The sequence below is a fragment of the Sinocyclocheilus rhinocerous genome, unplaced genomic scaffold, assembly GCF_001515625.1.
Source record: "Sinocyclocheilus rhinocerous isolate Xijiao unplaced genomic scaffold, SAMN03320098_v1.1 scaffold594, whole genome shotgun sequence".
Taxonomy (NCBI): Eukaryota; Metazoa; Chordata; class Actinopteri; order Cypriniformes; family Cyprinidae; genus Sinocyclocheilus; species Sinocyclocheilus rhinocerous.
In genome coordinates, this window is record NW_015645059.1 from 218,074 (window position 1) to 238,806 (window position 20,733).

Sequence of the window (20,733 nt, forward strand, 5' to 3'; positions counted from 1 at the left end):
ATTTGTTGTGTCTCCCAAAATGCGTAATAAACATGCTTTTAGTCCCGGTGTCCTCATATGAGGACATGTATGAAATCAACCTCCTGTTTCGTAACAGAAAGTCATATTTTGATTTGAAACCCCATAACATTTTCCTGAGATGTTGATTTATGACACACAGTTTAAAAATGAGTCAGATTTAAATTATAATTACAAAATATTATCTCACTGTCACTAAATTAATATCAGACATTTTTGAAGACCAAGGAGAGGGAGTGGTCATGGTGAAACATCCAAACATTTAGTATCTCTGAAAAGCCCTGAATGCCCTGAATGTAGGACATCCAGACGTAAAACTGTGGGATGAATAGTCTCACTAAAATATAATGTCCTCATAGTCCTCATATGGGACTCAGGAGGTTAATAAATGGTAAGTAAATATATGAGGAAATATAAGTACCTAAAACTTATCAAAATATATATTAATGTAAATATTTGTACATTTTTAAAAATATGTTTTGGCCATTTTTGGTATATTTTTTTATTTAAATAAATAAATACAATTTTCTCTTCTTCCTATTATGGGAAGATTTAGAAAAAGACACAAAGACATTATTAATATTTACCAGGTTCTCCTTTATCTCCTTTTGGTCCATCTTTACCAGCTGTGCCGCATGTTCCTATATCACCTTTAGATCACATAAACAGTTGTATTTTTGTATGTATCGTATGAAACACTTCTATTGCATGCAAGGAGGTCAAAATCCTTATGCCAAACCAAGCTTGAACTTTAACATCTAAATGTCAAATATTTCTGCAAACATCTTTTTTTTACAACATTGTTTAATTTGTGTACCTATCTGACCTCATAACTTAGCTCAAATGTGACTGATTAACTGGAGTCAGACATTTTACTTTCATTCTTACCTATATCTCCTTTATCACCTTTGGCCCCATCTCTGCCATCACGTCCTGGCATTCCATTGTGTCCCGGGTCTCCAGGGATCCCGGGGTGACCGTACACACAGCCAGTGTTTTTGTCAGAAACGCTCTGCTCTGCAGCATTGACCAATACAACTAGAAAAAGCATACAAATCTGTGTGGGAAAGAGCATGGTCCTCTCAAGCACTTCAGCAGCTGGAGTCCAAGAACAGTCTCTGTGTTTGAGGACAAAAACATTTGAAGAGTTTTTCAGACATGACATATTGCAAACCTGCTATTTCATTGGTCAGAAAGTCATTGTTTAGATTACTTATTTTACCCAAATACGTGAAACATCACCTGTGTCCTCTATTGAAATTCCATTTTGTATTTTAGCTTAGGTAATAATTAACCTGAAACATGCTATTGCCCAATCCATATTAGCATAGAGTTGTGCTAACAAAACCCATTTATATTCATTACATTGTGGAGTAAAGCTAATATTAAACTGAACAAACCCTCATGAAAGTCAGCCCGTCACTTCCTTGAAGGCTTTGGGATGTTATGTGTCCAGAGCATCTTGTGCTTTAATTTGCCGTTATTGATGTGGTTGCTTTAGAAATGTTACTGAACAGTCATAAAGTCAGTGTAAAGAGCATCATGCAATTCAGTGCTCAATGCATATTGTCCCATGTAGCTCTTTATGGGTGTTACTCTATCTTGATTAAATTTCCACTTCAGTGACACTGCAAATGCAATCCAACGCATCCCAAAGCTTGACCTATTGAATCCATTTGGCCTTAAGCTTTTGAAATATGTCATGTCTGCCTTCCTCCCCCCTTAAACATAAAGGTTTCAATTAGAGCTAAAAGGTTTCTATGGCCATTTAGGAGAAACTATAACAGAGCTTCAATGTGCCACACTAAGAGAAACGCCTTTGGAATATAGACATATGAAATTGTAGATTAAAATATTGTTATTTTACGTATTGCTAAATTAAATATATAAAAATAATTTAAGGCCATTTTAAACATGTAGGTTATTATATGTAGACTTGATTCCATGTCTTGCACAGACTCATCGTTTCGACTCATAAGACTTAAATAAATGAAAAAAGAAGTGTAATAATGGGAAGAATAATTGACAAGATTTTCATAATAATATATAATATTTCATAGGAATATTGAAATATAATTTCTTTCCCTATTAATTTGTTGTCTTCCAAAATGCGTAATAAACATGCTTTTAGTCCCGGTGTTTCGTAACAGAAAGTCATATTTTGATTGGAAACCCCATAACATTTTCCTGAGATGTTGATTTATGACACACAGTTTAAAAATGAGTCAGATTTAAATTATAATTACAAAATATTATCTCACTGTCACTAAATTAATATCAGACATTTTTGAAGACCAAGGAGAGGGAGTGGTCATGGTGAAACATCCAAACATTTAGTATCTCTGAAAAGCCCTGAATGTGCTCTCTACAGGACATCCAGACGTAAAACTGTGGGATGAATAGTCTCACTAAAATATAATGTCCTCATATGAGGATGCAGGGACTCAGGAGGTTAATAAATGGTAAGTAAATATATGAGGAAATATAAGTACCTAAAACTTATCAAAATATATATTAATGTAAATATTTGTACATTTTTAAAAATATGTTTTGGCCATTTTTGGTATATTTTTTTATTTAAATAAATAAATACAATTTTCTCTTCTTCCTATTATGGGAAGATTTAGAAAAAGACACAAAGACATTATTAATATTTACCAGGTTCTCCTTTATCTCCTTTTGGTCCATCTTTACCAGCTGTGCCGCATGTTCCTATATCACCTTTAGATCACATAAACAGTTGTATTTTTGTATGTATCGTATGAAACACTTCTATTGCATGCAAGGAGGTCAAAATCCTTATGCCAAACCAAGCTTGAACTTTAACATCTAAATGTCAAATATTTCTGCAAACATCTTTTTTTTACAACATTGTTTAATTTGTGTACCTATCTGACCTCATAACTTAGCTCAAATGTGACTGATTAACTGGAGTCAGACATTTTACTTTCATTCTTACCTATATCTCCTTTATCACCTTTGGCCCCATCTCTGCCATCACGTCCTGGCATTCCATTGTGTCCCGGGTCTCCAGGGATCCCGGGGTGACCGTACACACAGCCAGTGTTTTTGTCAGAAACGCTCTGCTCTGCAGCATTGACCAATACAACTAGAAAAAGCATACAAATCTGTGTGGGAAAGAGCATGGTCCTCTCAAGCACTTCAGCAGCTGGAGTCCAAGAACAGTCTCTGTGTTTGAGGACAAAAACATTTGAAGAGTTTTTCAGACATGACATATTGCAAACCTGCTATTTCATTGGTCAGAAAGTCATTGTTTAGATTACTTATTTTACCCAAATACGTGAAACATCACCTGTGTCCTCTATTGAAATTCCATTTTGTATTTTAGCTTAGGTAATAATTAACCTGAAACATGCTATTGCCCAATCCATATTAGCATAGAGTTGTGCTAACAAAACCCATTTATATTCATTACATTGTGGAGTAAAGCTAATATTAAACTGAACAAACCCTCATGAAAGTCAGCCCGTCACTTCCTTGAAGGCTTTGGGATGTTATGTGTCCAGAGCATCTTGTGCTTTAATTTGCCGTTATTGATGTGGTTGCTTTAGAAATGTTACTGAACAGTCATAAAGTCAGTGTAAAGAGCATCATGCAATTCAGTGCTCAATGCATATTGTCCCATGTAGCTCTTTATGGGTGTTACTCTATCTTGATTAAATTTCCACTTCAGTGACACTGCAAATGCAATCCAACGCATCCCAAAGCTTGACCTATTGAATCCATTTGGCCTTAAGCTTTTGAAATATGTCATGTCTGCCTTCCTCCCCCCTTAAACATAAAGGTTTCAATTAGAGCTAAAAGGTTTCTATGGCCATTTAGGAGAAACTATAACAGAGCTTCAATGTGCCACACTAAGAGAAACGCCTTTGGAATATAGACATATGAAATTGTAGATTAAAATATTGTTATTTTACGTATTGCTAAATTAAATATATAAAAATAATTTAAGGCCATTTTAAACATGTAGGTTATTATATGTAGACTTGATTCCATGTCTTGCACAGACTCATCGTTTCGACTCATAAGACTTAAATATTTTGTCAGGAGCAATATATTGTCATTTTGTGTTTTTGTATTTGATGAGGCAAATTACGTTTACTGTCACTTGGCGAAATTTCATTTCACAATCCAGTCACTTCAAAATGATTTCATGTGATAAAGTTCCCATGCAAATTTTGCTCGTATTCAAGTTGGTCAATCAAATTCTCCACCTTGACCATCAGAAAGCTGTCTGGTTTGAAAGAGACTTCTGTGTGAGCGGTGCTTCATTAATCACTACAATATTTTTCCACTAATGTGATCTCACCTTAACCAAGTTCCAATGCTTTAGCAACTAGATCAATATCCTGATAACCCATAATGTAACAACAAGAACTTTTTTAAAACTGTAAAGGACTATATAAGCAATTCAAGAACCTCAAGTATACTTAAAGGGGTCATATGATGCGATTTCAAGTTTTCCTTTCTCTTTGGAGTGTTACAAGCTGTTCGTGAATAGATAAGATCCCTAAAGTTGCAAAGACTAAAGTCTCAAACCCAAAGAGATATTTTTTTTTATAAAGGTTAAGACTGGTCCACCATGCCCTCCTAAAACGCCTCGTTTAAACACGCCCTCACATGTCTACGTCACGATGTGGGAAGATTTGCATAACGCCGCCCAAATGTTCACGCAAAGAAAGAAGGAGTAACTTTATTGTTGCTGCTGCTGCCGCCGCCATGTTGTGAAGACGCTGTGTTTTTCGTTGCGAAAGTGAAAATACTTTGTTTGGCCTTCCAAAAGAGGACACGACTAGAAATCAGTGGTTAAGTTGTATTTACAACACTATTCCAGAACAAACATCATATGACCCCTTTAAGAAACTCAAGTATACTTAACATTGTACAATATTCTTTAGGCTTAACTTCATGCCATGTTACATTTTATTTTCATAGAAACAAAAACACATTAACCAATCATTTTAAGGTACCAATTTATTAAACATTTACATCAAACATGGTCACCAAAACCAAGCTTATGAAACTGACATGGAATGTTCACACACAACAACGATGGACAACACAAATTAATATATTTCTACATTTATGACTCTTATTAATCTGCATACAGTACTTCTGGTTAGTGTGTGCATTGACGTCTTTTACTTTTTAATTTTTGCTATTAAAACAGCAAAAGAACTGATCACAATAACCCAGCAATAACAACAGGTGCAATACAGTATTTGCAAGGGCAAACGTTTGTCCTTTAATGTACATTCAAACACTGTGTAAACAAGTATACTGTTGCTGTAAGTTATTTGGTATATCAACACTGTTTGCTCATTGAGAATAAGGTAGTTGTTTTGACTTGCTTAGATAAACGATCACTTTGCATACATTTACAAATAAATAAATATATTTTTATCACAAGCTGAGCAAACGAAACTTAAAATAGATATGCCTAGCATGCTCTAATATCTTAAAACCTCTATGCTTCAGTTTCTGACACTACTAATACTGCTCCTCTTCATCAAATAGATGCACTATCAAGGAACACTGCTTGGTGAGGGCTGGGGTGAGAGGGTTTAAGGTCTTCTGGGTGTTGCTGGGCACTAGTATAGTTTTACATAATCTGCCGATGCATGCCGTAACCAGTCATGCCAGCCTGAGATGCCCCACGGTTACTGCCCATCTGTAAGCCAATCAGATTCTGACCCTGCCGCAACTGCTCCTCAGAAAACTCTCGCCGGTTGCCTTGAGATTTCCTGTCACACAAGATCAAAAAGAGCTCACATGGCACTGAGACACAACAAAGTCTATTCACAAGTCCAACCAGACAGGACTTAACGCCCCGCTATGAATTAGTCTGGCGGTAATCTTCACAGGAATTGTCTTGCTCACCTGTGAAACCAGTCCTGGTTACCTCGGTAAAGTCCATCGTCTTTTGTGAGAGCAACGCTACCCATGGCCATTAGTGTTCTCTGGACGGCTGCCATGTCTTTTCCTTTAACCAAGGGAACCAACAAGCACTGAAGTGACTTTGGCTACACACCAAGAATGCAACTTGCAATGCTTTCTGTAGTATGCAAGGCCTGGCTGATTAAAAGCAATCTTTCAGAACAATTCAAACTCCTATATATTAATTTTCTACAGCGGTTTGTTTTTACAAGCACCATGCTAATTCCGAAGTCCATGAAGTGCTGTTCCAGAACTTATAAAAGCAAATTTTACTGTACCTTCCCACAAGTCCACTGTCTGAAAAATGTCTGTGGTTATCACTCCGTAAGCTTCAGCTGCCTGCAGGAACTGGGAGATCTTTTCCATCTGCTTAAAGGCCATCTGAGTCTCTGGGATCTTTTTAATAGGCTCCTTACCACGCGGATACAAACTGTTAATGAGTCTACAGAGGATCTGCAGACGTGGACGAATGGGGGAGATAATGATAAATAAAAAATGAATGGAATCATGTTGGTGTGGAATTGTCAAACTGGTATTTACTCACAGTGCCATCCATTAGCCAGATCTGAAAGTTTTGCTTCCCCGGCTGTGGTTTCTCTATATTTCCTCCACACTGAGCGACAATCCAGTCCACCAGTCGAGACTCCAGCTCTGGGTCATACTTCTGCTCGATCTTCTCCTGCACCTCACGGCTCAGTCCATAACTGGGTCCTCGGTTTGCCATGGTCAAGTTTAATAAGTCTAGGTCTTTACCCAGTATATCTAAAAACAACAACCAACAACAGCAACAACAAATTTACCCACTAGCTCAATCTGTACTACAAAGGGAAGAAAATATAAGGCTTTATAATTTTCCCTTTAGCTATTGTTCTTTTTTTTGGTTACAGTAGGCGAATTGTGTATAACATATTGTGAATATTAATTCAAACAATAATTAACGTATTGTAAATATGATTTTAATATTCCTGTATTATGATACAGACTAGCTACTGTATCATATATACATTTGTATATATGAACACATGGACTGACAAGGGGTAATATTGACCGGGGTGTGGTCCATGCTTCTGTTCCCATGCCTGACTTTAAAGAAAAAATACATGTCTAAAAATCTAAAGCTATTTCGAACATATAATAATAATAATCCATTGCAATCATTCAACTATTCTTTATAATCAAGTAGAGCGTGCAGACGCAAAAAGAAACTGCATGTGCATATTTAACCCAAATTAGTTTTAAACTACTGCATTCAAACAGTTATTGATAATGAATTAATTCTACTTGCGTTATCATTAAACAAATAATTTTTGTCAAGAATAAAGATTTACTTACTGCAAGCAGATGCGCGTGTCGTCCTCCTGTGCAGCGAGGTCAAATCCTTCCTGCGGTCAGTGCTCAGAGATGCTGGACTGAAACATCCATGCGGCGGGGGATGGGGCGTGGCTCCAGCGTACTGTCCGGTGCGCGGAATCACCCTATGGTGAGGCTTGGCTTATGAATATTAATTAGCTTACGTCGGTGGACGCTGGTGGAAAGTTACCAAGTAGCATCGCATCGGCGTGACTTAATTAACATTCATGAGCTGAGAATTTTCGTCGGGAATATCAAGAATGACACAAAATGGGCACTATGGAACAGAATCAGACTGCATTGCAATAAATATATATTATAACAAAATCTTAGTTTTAAAATAACGAGTTGTACCCAATAAAAGTATATATTTACACCTCCCTATAACGTTAAATCCGTTTTCGTAATGCCAGATTTAAGAAGTAAAATGTAAAACGGTTTAAAAACTGACAGAAAAAACCCCCCCAGGTCCTTTTGCTCTTGTCCTCTCAGTAATAAATAACCAAACCCATTTCCAATTAGATTAAGATGCATTACTAATGCATGCAAATTCTGCAGAGAAAAAAAAGTGAGTAGCACGTGATAAACAGGAAAAAAGTCATCTGCTAAAATAATTACTGAATTCTTTAAGCATGGCTTAAAGCTACTTTAGCTACTACTAAATAGTACACGTTTTTTTCTTAAGTAGACCTAAGCGAGTAAACTGAGGAATTTAAATCTTTAATTACATAATACGCAATAAACGACATACCCCTAAGATTGTATTAAATTACATAGTGTTTTATAATAGTTTAATAGTGGCTAAACAACATCAAAATATAAGGCAGCTTATATAATACTAGCAAGCTCTTCTATTGAGCAATTACTGTGGTTTAAATGACACCTAAATTATGTATTCACTTCTAGTCATGTTTTATTTTGTGTATACTGCTTGGTGCCATTTCAACAGTGTTGGGAAGGTTACTTTGGAAATGTAATAGGTTACAGATTACAAGTTACCCTACTTAAAATGTAATAAGTAGTGTAACTTTTCAATCGGTGCGTAAAACGTTCTTTTGAGTTCATTTTGACAAACTGATGACACTGAATTTGATGCACTGCCGTAATAATATTTTACAAGTTCGTCTGCTCCGGGATGTTTTTTTGTTGTTTTTTTTGCTGAGAGTTGATAACCTGCTTAGCTTTGGGTAAAACGCAGCTCTTGTCGTCACTGTCACTTTTTACCCAGCCGCCCAATCAATGGAGGAGTGGCGGGACAAATACTACACCGACCAATCATCCTACTTGTACAACAACTGAACAACAATAGAGAAGTTAATATTGCTGGTTACTGCATTTTTATATTCAGGCAACCAAAGCGTCTCTCAGCTAGAAAAACGCTGTGCCACCAAGGTGTTCTCCAGCACCGCCAGCTGGCCGTTTTAAGAAGAGCTCCTGACAGTTTTTCAGCTGGCTAAAAACGCTTTGGTGGACACACGTTATTGAATATTTATTGTTAGGCATATGGCCTATTAGTGTTTTTTGCATTTATGCAATATACTGGAGCCAAACCTGAGAAAGTAGACCAGAATATTCCACTGCGTTCCTGGACACGCAATTTACGTAGCTGTAATTCATAGGCGGGAATTATGCTAATTGTGAATGAGCGTGCACGAGCGCCCTATTTACGAATGATTGGAATTCATTAACATACACGTTTAACTATCAAATCTGATGTGTACGAAGTGTTTGTGAATTCGGAGGAGAGTTGTCGGGAAGGTCCGTTTTATGCGCAAATTACTCAGAATTTACTATATTTACGAATGTTTCATGAATGAGACCCATGGTCTTGTAAGCAATGCAGGTGTTTTGTAGTTTTGTGATGTAGAAGAAAGAATCTTAATTTTCTCCCATCATCAGAGCCACTGAGTACGCAGTGCATTAGTTTTGTTTTTAATGGTAATGCGCCACTGAATACACCCAAATTCGTTTATGTCTGCGCAAATAATTTTACTGCAAGCTGCTTTCTTAACGAGGGACAATTCAAGGCAGGCTTTGTTAAAAAGTTAAAACTCAAGAATAGATCAGTACCCATTGTTCGTGATCCAGCTGCACCTCCAGAAGTAAGTCAGACGCTTTACTTTTTTTTAATGATTATTTGCAAATCGCCTTTGCTCTTCCACAGAAGAAAGGATGTTCCTCACTGCAGAACACAAGATCCAGGGTGCGAGGTTGGATCCAGATCCAACTCCTCCCACCTTACATATACCTAAACCTACCCATCTCCACCCCCTAGATGTTGATCCAACCCCGCCCCCTGGATCTTTGTTCTGTAACCCCCTTTGTAATCATTAACATTTTCATAAGTAACTGTAATTTAATTACACATTTTTTCTCAGTAACTGTAACTGATTACAACTACTTTTTTGTAATTAAATTACTTAATTCCGTTAACTAGTTACTCCCCAACACTGCATTTAAATTTAGAGGCCTCTGATAATCAACTGATATAGAAAGGTCAGTTTGGTTGTTAAAGCTCATTGGATTGGGATGGGGTAAAAAAAAAAAAGCCCCCGGCCCATTGAATCCAGTCCAATGCTAATCATGCACGTTAATAAACAACCAAGCGGTTTCTGGAGCAGTGGCCCAAAACGTCCTCCAAACAAACAGAGAATGCAAAGGGCAGGAGAGAACCGAAAGGTCAGCTTTAATATAACATGCTTATTGCTTAGTGGGATTTTCAGGTGGGCTAAAGCAGTAGTACACACACACCACTAATTCCTTACAAGATACTGGCCTAAAAGGAACCCTCATAGTTCAGCAAAAACTCAATCTACAGCATTTGTTACCTAATGTTAATGGCAACAAAAGTGCATTACCACTTGTTGCACATACTATTTTCTTAAAAAAAAAAAATTTTAATAATAATACGGTGTACTATAGTAAGGTTACGGTGAGGTACAATGGAAATGAATGAGGTCAGGCCAGGCGTGTACAGTATGTATGTATATTAATGATGGATTAATTTATAAAATGACGATAATATAAATTGATGGATAAATTAAAATGATCAACACTGAACCTGGACTATTGCTTTAAGGAGTTTAAGAAACCGTGTTTAATTACTCAAACACTGCGTATTGGTATACAGAGGCTTTATTTCCATAAAACAGTGTGAAATATGGTAAAAAAGGCACAGAAGATCTAGACAAACCTTATGCTAGACAAACAGCAGCTTTACCTAAAAGGTTTAATGGCACAGTATTGCGGTAAACAAGTAAAAGACATGAAAAAGAAACAATTTTGTCCTCCCACAGTTTGCCTTTTCCAACATTCTTGTCTTGCACAACAAAACAGGAAGCGGGTGTTTGGCATAGAAAGTGGGAGAGGGTCTTAAGGCAGGTTGCTCGGTAACCCCATCCCAAACGGTGTTTCACACCATGGTGGTAAGCTTGTCTATGAGGTCATCGATGGTGTAGACAATGAGCTTGATGTCATCTTTTTCAGCCATGCGGTGCTGGCCGTGGCGCCGCAGAATGATGTCCACGTCGGGGCTCAGCACACGCTCGGCCACTTGCATGGAGATGTGCCAAGGCACGTCCTCGTCTTTCAGGCCGTGAATGAGACGTACGGGGCAGGTGATGGGGATGGGGCTCTGTAGGATGCAGTGGTTTTCCGCCTCACGCAGGAAGTCCATACTCACAGTGTACATGCCCTCCTCGTTACTTTTCGTGGGGATTGTCCATACACCCTTGTCCTCACACTCTTTTCTCACCTGAATAACAAATGTGAACTCTGACTGATGTTTGAGACACATTAATCAGCAAGACGTGCATAAAACGAAAACGTAAGAGTACTTCAGTTGCATCTCACCTCTATAGGAAGTGTCTTGAATGCTGTAACGAAATGATCTGCTGCTGTGGAAATGCCCACCAAGGCTTTTGTCTTCTCTGGGCGAGCTATAGCAGCTAAAAGCATCAACCAGCCGCCCATACTGGAGCCCACGAGAATCTAGGAGACAACGTACTTCCAGTCAAAGCCAGTGTTCCATGCTATATTTAAAAGTATTAGTGACCTCTAGTGGTCACTCTTTAAAATGAATTAAGAATCAAAAGTAGTTCACCCAGAAATTAAAATTCATTTACTCAGGTTGTTACAAACCTCAATTTCTTTCATTTGCTGAATGTAAAAGATCTTCTGAAGAATGTGGATAACCAAACAGTTTCTGGTCCCCATTGACATCCCCAATAGTATTTTCCATAATATGGGACCAGCTACTGTTTTGTTACCCACATTTTTCAAAATATCTTTTATGTTCAGCAGAAAAAAAGTAACTCATAGAGGTTTGGACTGACATAAGGGTGATTAAATAATGAAAGAAATTAAATTTTTGGGTGAACTATCCCTTTAAGGGAAAACACTGAACATGATTATTCAAAAATGAGAAATAAGTATTTCAGTTTATAGAAGTCCTTTTTATTTAAAAGAAAAAGTCTTCTAAAAAAACAAATGTTTACATTTCACCAGCTGGTCCTAATTATTGACTCAGGTCTATCAGTGTCTGTGCTGTCTAGATGTAATCGTGAAAGCATTGTAAAGTCTCTCTAGCCTTACCTGGGGACCTTCAGCGAGTTCATCTAACATATACAGGACGTCTTTTTTCCATGTTCCAATGGTGCCTTCTGAAAATACACCCTCAGAAGCTCCATGACCAGAGTAATCAAACCTGTAAATCCACATAAAATGACCTGAGTTTTGTGTGAACTTTCACCTAGAGGATTTCAACACACACTGGTGGGACATTATTTGAAGAAAAAAAAAAAAATGGGCTATAAAAAGATTAAACTACGAATAATTCAAATTATTGTCGCAGCATATAAAGTGATTCCAAAAATTTGAACAAGGAAAATGCTTCCAATTAGCTTTTTTCCCAGTTCAACTCAAATTTATGTAAAACCTGATGATCATGTTCATGACCCAAAGAGACTATTGAGCTTCAAAGAAAGAGAATCTGTACGAAAGGTCACATGATCAGTGTCCCAAATTTGCATAATTGATTAGTGGCTTACAAATAATACAGAATCTTCAATCATTTTGACATCATAACATTTCTTTGATAACATTTTTTTTAAATTCCAGTTACTTTTTACATTATTTACACTGAGTCTCAGATATGTGGATCCCACTGCATGTATTTGTGAATGAATAACAGACACAAACCTCAGGTAGGCATGACCTAATGACCTGCAGAACTCCTCCAGGGCCTCTGCCTTCTGTCCGCTCATGTTAGATCCATATCCAGGCAGGAACACCACACCAGGACTCTTTCCCTTCACTCTCCGATAGGCCAGCTTTGGATGATCTGGCCGTGATATGTACTGTATTGTAGATTTCTGTCGAACTCCTGCAAATAAACAACAGTATGTCAACAGGGCTTTAGAGTTTGTTCTGCATTTCTTACCCTAGTATTCAAAAGACTGTGGTATGATTTCTTTTAAACTTATTTTATTAAAAAAATACCAGTAACAACAGATTATTATAATTTTAAAATAAAAGTTTTCTACTTTAATACATATTAAAGTGTAATTTATTCCTGTGATGGCAAAGCTGAATTTTCAGCAGCCATTACTCCTGTCTTCAGTGTCACATGATCCTTCAGAAATCATTCTAATATGCGAATTTGCTGCCCTCTCTTCTTGGTGATTTTAATGCGAATGAATAAAAGGTGGTCTTCGAAAAATAACTCTAAAGTTCTTAACATGTATGTCAACTCGTTTCCTAACAAACATGAGATCAATGACATAAGCATGACTTGAAGGAGCATTTTACTGTTTTAAAGTTTAAAAGAGCAACTTCTATTACTCTTTCCAGTTTTTAGAGATAATGTGTAGTGTTATGCAGTGAATCCCACTCCCCTAAGGCGTCTTCATGCCACACCCCCTTCATTTGCCTAGCTTTTAACAAGCGGAGCGTCCTTGTTTGTCATCTAAATGCAGCTTATTATAAGTATACTTGTACTGACCCTCGAGAATCTTCGACCTGACAGTGATGACAGCGCCATTGCCCGAGCTCTGCGAAAGTCCTCTCCAACAATGCCTCAACGCCGCCGCTGCCATGCTGTCTCACCACCCACCACTGAAATAACGCGAGAGTACACGGGTTGCCATGTTTAAAATCGCATTGAAAGCCCCCATCGCGCGGCTCTGCCGTGTTGCCAAATTCACTGCAAATTACCAGTTCTAAAAAAAATCCCCCTTCACTTTTTTTTTGCATCAACGTTGCATAACCCTGAGCTCTACTACTATTTTAAAGATTATGATAGTTTGAGCAACTACAAAATCTGTTAGATCAGAATTGCCTCTCGGACTGAAAGAATAAGGTCAGTGCATCTCTATCTGATTTCTGACCAAATTTATTGTACAACTACAATATTATGAGCAGATGGAAAAAGAAAGGACAAAATGTCATATAGACAAAGAATTGTGTGGATGGTTGTTTTAGTGTCACACATTGTAGTCACAGTGTTTTCCACATTTATATCTCACATTTTAAACATGTCATAGAAAATGCTTCAGAAAATGTATAAACTTATCAATTAAATTACTGATTACTAAATGTATCAAATGCATGCATGTGACAGCTGTAGAGTAGACATTTTGAAAATCAAACCAGAATCCACATATAAACACTCATGTAATTGTAGTGATGGATGTCGGTGAGGCTTTATCAGGTAAACAGTATTTCATCCTATCAGGACATCCTAGAATGCTCAACAGTGGTTCCTCATTGTCCCATCAAAGTGCCTCTTTCCATCCAGGTACAGCATAGACTCTGAAGATGATGACAAATAATATTTTAAATAGAAAAAATATATATATGTGTACGTATTCTGCTTAATATATATTTTACTGTATTATATAAAAACATAATTACAAATAATTATGAATATATTATTAACGTATTTATAATAATATATGCATTTATAAAAATAAAATATTTTTAACCTCCATAGCTCTGTGGGACAACAGCTGGGACATCCTTTTCAAGATGGAAAGTGAAGTGAAACACATTGGTGGTGTTGTGCTGCCGGGTCAAAGGATCAAGCACTTCTGAATGAACCCTGACCTGGACGTACATTCCTTCTGTGTAACAAACCTGATTAAGATATCACAGTTTTGTTAGTGTGAATAATATTCAAATAAGCTGAAACAGCAAAAGTTACTAACCTGAGAAGACAGCAGGAGCAAAGAACCAATTTCTACTGGCTTACGAAATAAGATATCATCCACAGCCACCACAGTTGGTCTGCAGCCACTGAAAGATACAAATACAACCATGTTAACAATGAACAATATTTTCACAAAAAATATTCAACATGTGAGGGAAAGCAGTTCTTTTTCCTCTTACGCAAATGCACAGGCATTGGCACGACCAAGTTCATAGGCCTTTCTCATCAGAAAACCACCGAATATCCGGTTGAAGATATTTCTTTCCTGTATAAAGACCAAATTATTTTCACATATATGAACAATATTTAAACACATACATACATATCCATACATACATACATATATACATACACACACATATATACATATATATATATATATATATATATATATATACACATACATACATATATAAACACACACACACAGTAAGTATATATATATATATATATATATATATATACACACATACACTAAACAATCCAATGTGGCTGCATTACAACAATTCTGCATAGATGAGTGGACCAAAGTTCCTCCACAGCGCTGTAACAGACTCATTGCAAGTTATCGCAAACGCTTGATTGCAGTTGTTGCTGCTAAGGGTGGCCCAACTAGTTATTAGGTTTAGGGGGCAAACACTTTTTCACACAGGGCCATGTAGTTTTGGATTTTGTTTTCCCTTAATAATAAAAACCTTCATTTAAAAACTGCATGTTGTGTTTACTTGTGTTATCTTTGACTAATATTTAAATTTGTTTGATGATCTGAAACATTAAAGTGTGACAAACATGCAAAAAAATAAGAAATCAGGAAGGGGGCCAACACTTTTTCACACCACTGTATATATATAAAACATTTATTTTTCCCTTACCTCTGGGTGGCAAATCTCTAGCCCTTTGAGTTTGGCGTCTTCCATCCACACCGAATTTGGTGGTAGAATACGACCACGGAAACTCACACGTCTACAGAAAAGGAAAAAATATTTTTAATTAATACCCATACCAAAAATAAAGGCACAGATTTATAGCTGTGTTTTGATGATAAATCTGACCGTGTGTCTAGAGTGTTGAGGAACAGGTTGTGAATGAGAGTCCTCTCCTCAGCTGTAGGAGCCACTTTCAGAAGAGATGCTGTGCTCAGCTCCACACGCCTCGTCTTGTTAACTAATCAATATAAATTTGGCAATAAAAGCTTTTTTTAAATGAAACAAACAAAAAATTAAGGTAATGTACCCTTTGCATAAATCTTCTTGATTTAATAATGATCCAATCTGCAAACTTGAACATTTTTAAATATTTTTAATCTATTGAAGGCTTCTGGGTTAGAGAGGCCATTTTAATTGTTGAAAGACAAAAATAAAAGGCACTCACCTTCACCCTGATGAAAAATGGCCTCTTCCTCCGGACCCTCAGGTTTGAGTGGGTTTACAAAAGCTGCCCTAAGAAAAGAATATATGCATTAACTCACAGACACAGCAAATACATTTTAGACATACTGATCACATCAGAGAGCTGTGATACCTTTTATTTTCAGGATCTCGAGCCACCATGACAAACGTGGCATCTAATACATCTGTGTACGCACCATCTTGGTACTGAGAAAACAGTTCAGTTTAGTTTAATGATACTCTGATAATACTATACAGCATACAGAGAATACATTACTAAAAACTGGAAAACAACACCTGAGACATGTGCATTGTAGCTTCTATTGAGGTTTTGCCAACCCATGTCACGTGACCTGTGCACTTGATGTCACAGTCTGGGTAGATGATGTTTTGTCTCATGTCTGAGACACAATAACAATAGCATATAAATGAATAATTAACAGTAAAGTATAAATACATATATAATATCTTAAAAATTTGAGTGGAAATAAAAAATTAATTAAGTAGCCTTTGAATAATCTTTGTGAATTAGAAGCAATACCGATCTTGTCCACTAGGGTACAATAGACAGTGGAGATCTTTGCAGCTCCTCATTCCATGTGTGAGAGTAACAGATGAGCACTAAAGAGACAAGAATAAGACAGCTTAAAACTCTGTGTTTATGTGATCACTCTCAACAGTTATTACGGCATACATTAACTGTAGTAGGGCTGGGCAAAATAAATATTTATTAAAAAATTAATAAATCTACATTTTTCACAAATTTGACTCTCTCTCTCTCTCTCTATATGTATATATATATATTTTTTAAAAGGTGTTTTTTTGTTTAGACTCCCTTGAACAATACATGATCTTTATGAACAGCTATAGTTACAAAGTACATAGGAATTATTTAGTGCAAAATTAGCACTATTTAAAAAAGGTTGTTAAAGGAACACTCCACTATTTTTGAAAATAGGCTCATTTTCCAACTCCCCTAGAGTTAAACAGTTGAGTTTTACCATTTTTGAATCCATTCAGCCGATCTCCGGGTCTGGCGGTAGCACTTTTAGCTGTAGCTTAGCATAGATCATTGAATCTGATTGTTACACCAAATACACAAAATAATGATCTTTAAAAAAAGCATCATATGACCCCTTTAATTAAACGGTAAAACTCAACTGTTTAACTCTAGGGGAGTTGGAAAATGAGCCTATTTTCAAAAATAGTGGAGTGTTCCTTTAAATTAACACAAAGGCAACATTTAAAACATGTACTTAAAGGTGCCAATATAAAAATTACACGAAAAGTGCAATCTTCAAACAAAATGTTTTGACTGTTGCTACAACAAAGTGAGTTGTGGGGCATAGGACAAGTCTATTAGCTTGCATTTACACTCCAAAACAAAGCACAGATCTATTTTGACATACAGTATCAGATTTTTTTTGTCCTGTCATCAAATTTTATATCGCCAACAAAGATATCATGATAATATCAATAATATTTGATGTACCATCCAGCCTAACTATATTACTTATATTATCTATATTATTAAAATCTATATTACCTCCTAAACAGTCCAAGTCCTCCAAAATCCGACCAAACCTGTGAAGAAAACAGAAAAATCAAAAACAGAATGAAACTGTTTTTTCCCCATTAACAATACAATACAAGCTAACAGCGATTAGTAACCAAGCTGCATGTGCAGAATAATGGTTTAGCACCTGACACTGTTGTGAGAGTTAAGATATTTCTCTCTCAAGGCAGGCTGGGAACCCAGAGGAAGATGCGCCTCTATCATACTGTCCTTCATTCTTTTTGCAGGCAGTTGATCCTGACTCGGAGCAAGATACTGGCTTAGTGATGCACGCTCGGCCAGCACTTGCTGATGATCTCTGTATATTATGGAGAAAATATATCAAAAAATGTACATTTCAGAGACTTCCAATTGATCTGCATAATGTTTAATGGTTGTAATATGTTACATCAGGAACATACTGCCAGTTGGTAGATGCACCGACTATTTCTCTCAGCCTGTTGCGAACTGTGAAGAAAAAAAAAAGACCAAAATTTTAATAGGAGACATCACACATTCAAGTGGTTAGCCTGTCAGTTTTGGTATTAGAAACACAGACAGTTAAAGCTTTACACTAAAGAGTTTGACAATGCAAGGTCAATTTATGGCAACTTCATTACTAAAAAACCTGTTTTGCTGGTCAAAACAGCTCTTAAGAAAATAAAGCTGAAGGGGGAAAAATGCGGATAATGGACACACATGGCAAAACAGGAAGCAAAAGGCAGGAATCAAAACAGGACTGCTTCAGCAGGCTGCTAATTAAAGGCAAGGTATAAGGTCTTGAAAGAGAAAGGCATTTAAAAAATTAAAAACATCAGATGTACTAAAGGCTACATGCATATATTTTTAAATAATGCTTTATATAAATGCTTTATATAACTTTAAATAATAGGAGAGCAGACACATGCAGACAGAAAGAGTCAAAAAAATAACTTTCAAGAGCTCAATATGCATTCAGAATTAATAATAATAATAAAAAAATAATAGGCAGGGAAATTTAATTTTCTTCCAGTTTACCATTGCTTGCAAGTAAAAAAACGACATAATCCTCCAAAAACGGTCATCATTGTTGATGGGAACACAACAAACATTTGTATCTATTAGCAATGGATTCTGCAATGTTTTGTGTATTAGTTGGTTAGATAGTAATTTAAAACATCCCATCCTGTTGGATAACATTTAAATTTAGATAATAAACTATTAAATTTATCAAATTGACACTCAATCCGTTAAGCCAAAATCCTTAACTGAACAATGTCTAACTTTTTATTTCTATTATGTTTTTTTTTTTTTTGACATTGAGAAAATATTTTAAAAAGTGCAAGTGCCTGAGCTCAACCAGCATATTTTTAAAAGTCTGCTATATATTTTTTATGAAACATATTCAAAAGGTACTGCATAACAGGAATGACTAGTCTATTCTAGCAGTTACCTTCAGCCATATCAGGAACCTTCCCTTGTTGGGATATTTGACCCATTGAAAACTTCCTGCAGGTGAAGGACACTGCAGACTTAAGGACCCTATCCAAAATGAGTGAGCTGAAAAGAAAATAGAGTCACGGGAGAGCCTGCTAAAAGTGAACAATGCATTAACAAGTAAATAGGAAACTTTTGGCAGATACAACGCGTCTTACCGAATAAATGCGACTCAGAAGATACCGGTGTACTCACCGTGGACACAACATCTTTTTGTTCTTCTCTCACCACTTTGGAGAACAGCAGGAACTTTCTTCAAATCAACAACAGATCTGAACTTGCAGTTTTATTTCACTTCGCAATCCTCCGCGCACCGTACTAGTGGTTATAAATAACGTTACGCACTTTTAACAAACAACAAACACACGGCCAGTTTCTAGTTACGACCATTGTTTAGAAAGTTTACCAAGTAATCATTAAGCAATAGAGGCGAAACCTAACATGGTGGCATAAAATTACACATGCTCTAGATTGTTATATGGGCGACAAAAATAACATTTACTCCCCGTCTCAACATGACCACAGTCATGACATATGGCCATTTCTCACACTTGCAATTTCGCGAGTTTGCCACTCGATGGCAGTCAGTCACTGTCAGTAAAGTGCTGCTCACTAACAGTTTCCTCAGTAAATAGTACAAAATACTCACATGAGATGAAGACTCCAGTCATAAGTACCCTAATACAATTTTATTTTACATGGAGCGGGTCGCCTGTGTTTAGATCACATGACCGGACAAATACCACTGGACACTTTCGCTCATAGAATAAATAAAAAGAGAATACACCTCTGAAATGTGCGCTATACATAAGGCAAATGTCTATTAATACAGATGTAAATAAGCATATTTAAGGTTCTGTGTTAATAAGAAACAAACAAGAATACAAACATAAAATAATTGTAAAAATAAATGATGCTAAATATAATTTGTGAACAAAAACATTGAAAAGGCATGTATTCGTTGGTCATTTTTGGATCATTCTGGTACAGGTAGTGTGTACATGAAAGGCATCATATTAATCTCCCTGAACTTACTTCCACTCATATACAATTTTTTACATGTTAACCTCCTACAGAGTCCATTTTTAGGACCGTACTACCATCTTTTGCAAATGTCCATGGTTGTTTGTTGCATTTAAAATAATAAAAATGCAAAAACGGATGCTTATATACAAGCCAATTTGTCAGCATTCTAAAACATACACAGATTAAACAGCAAAACCTGATTTTTATCCATACTGTGCTCTCTAGACCAGATGTGTTTGGTAAAGTTTTTGGAGTGTTTTTGTGAGGCAGTGCCCTCATAATTTGATCTCCAGTTTAGGATCTCCTTGTTTTCTTTTGAGGAGATCAAGAAAGGAAGACAGGACTTATTCTCAGAATTTGTGCATATACTAAATATACTTTTCCAGGATACCAGTTGTTCAGGAATCGCTTTGCCTGCATTCAAATCGGTAACAGTACAAAACAGGTTCATTCCACCAGTACAACCAAAATCACTTGGTTTATAAATGACACTGTAGTGCAAACAAAACATGGTCTGTTATAAGTCTTAAAGTGCCCCTATTATGCCATTTCCAATATTGCCTTACATGCAGTGTGTAATGTAGCTGTATGTGAATGTAAACGATCTGCAAAGTTGTAAAGCTGAAAGTGCACGATAAATAAGTTATTGTCTCCCAAAATAAAGAATCAACTCTGAACAGCTGAAATGAGTCGTTAGTAATTCGAATCCCACTTCCGTGACGGCTACACGTCACGGGGTAACACATTTGCATAAT

General features: G+C 36.5%; 3 protein-coding genes and 1 pseudogene across 3 annotated transcripts in view; all 4 read right to left on the bottom strand.

The window, feature by feature from the left end:
* Nucleotides 1-1,093, bottom strand: part of LOC107705221 (complement C1q and tumor necrosis factor-related protein 9-like) — a 2,546-nt gene extending 1,453 nt beyond the window's left edge. Inside the window, exons 1-2 of the mRNA XM_016508419.1 lie at nt 907-1,093; nt 606-668 (exon numbers count right to left, since the gene is read on the bottom strand). Of these exons, the coding sequence (XP_016363905.1) occupies nt 606-668; nt 907-1,093 (250 nt within the window). The remainder of the gene's footprint in view (nt 1-605; nt 669-906) is intronic.
* A 3,980-nt stretch (nt 1,094-5,073) lies between these two features.
* Nucleotides 5,074-8,909, bottom strand: LOC107705223 (transgelin-3-like). Its single transcript, XM_016508421.1, has 6 exons — nt 8,878-8,909; nt 7,309-7,451; nt 6,521-6,738; nt 6,255-6,429; nt 5,920-6,022; nt 5,074-5,783 (listed from the first exon to the last, which is right to left on the bottom strand). Exons 3-6 carry the CDS (start codon nt 6,698-6,700, stop codon nt 5,642-5,644), a joined length of 600 nt encoding a protein of 199 aa, XP_016363907.1. The 5' UTR covers nt 6,701-6,738; nt 7,309-7,451; nt 8,878-8,909; the 3' UTR covers nt 5,074-5,641.
* A 1,534-nt stretch (nt 8,910-10,443) lies between these two features.
* On the bottom strand, nt 10,444-13,457 carry LOC107705222 (mycophenolic acid acyl-glucuronide esterase, mitochondrial-like). Its single transcript, XM_016508420.1, has 5 exons — nt 13,328-13,457; nt 12,526-12,709; nt 11,920-12,031; nt 11,179-11,316; nt 10,444-11,080 (listed from the first exon to the last, which is right to left on the bottom strand). Exons 1-5 carry the CDS (start codon nt 13,419-13,421, stop codon nt 10,739-10,741), a joined length of 870 nt encoding a protein of 289 aa, XP_016363906.1. The 5' UTR covers nt 13,422-13,457; the 3' UTR covers nt 10,444-10,738.
* Nucleotides 13,458-13,699: 242 nt separating this feature from the next.
* On the bottom strand, nt 13,700-19,227 carry LOC107705220 (acyl-coenzyme A thioesterase 9, mitochondrial-like; annotated as a pseudogene).
* Between the last annotated feature and the right edge of the window lie 1,506 nt (nt 19,228-20,733).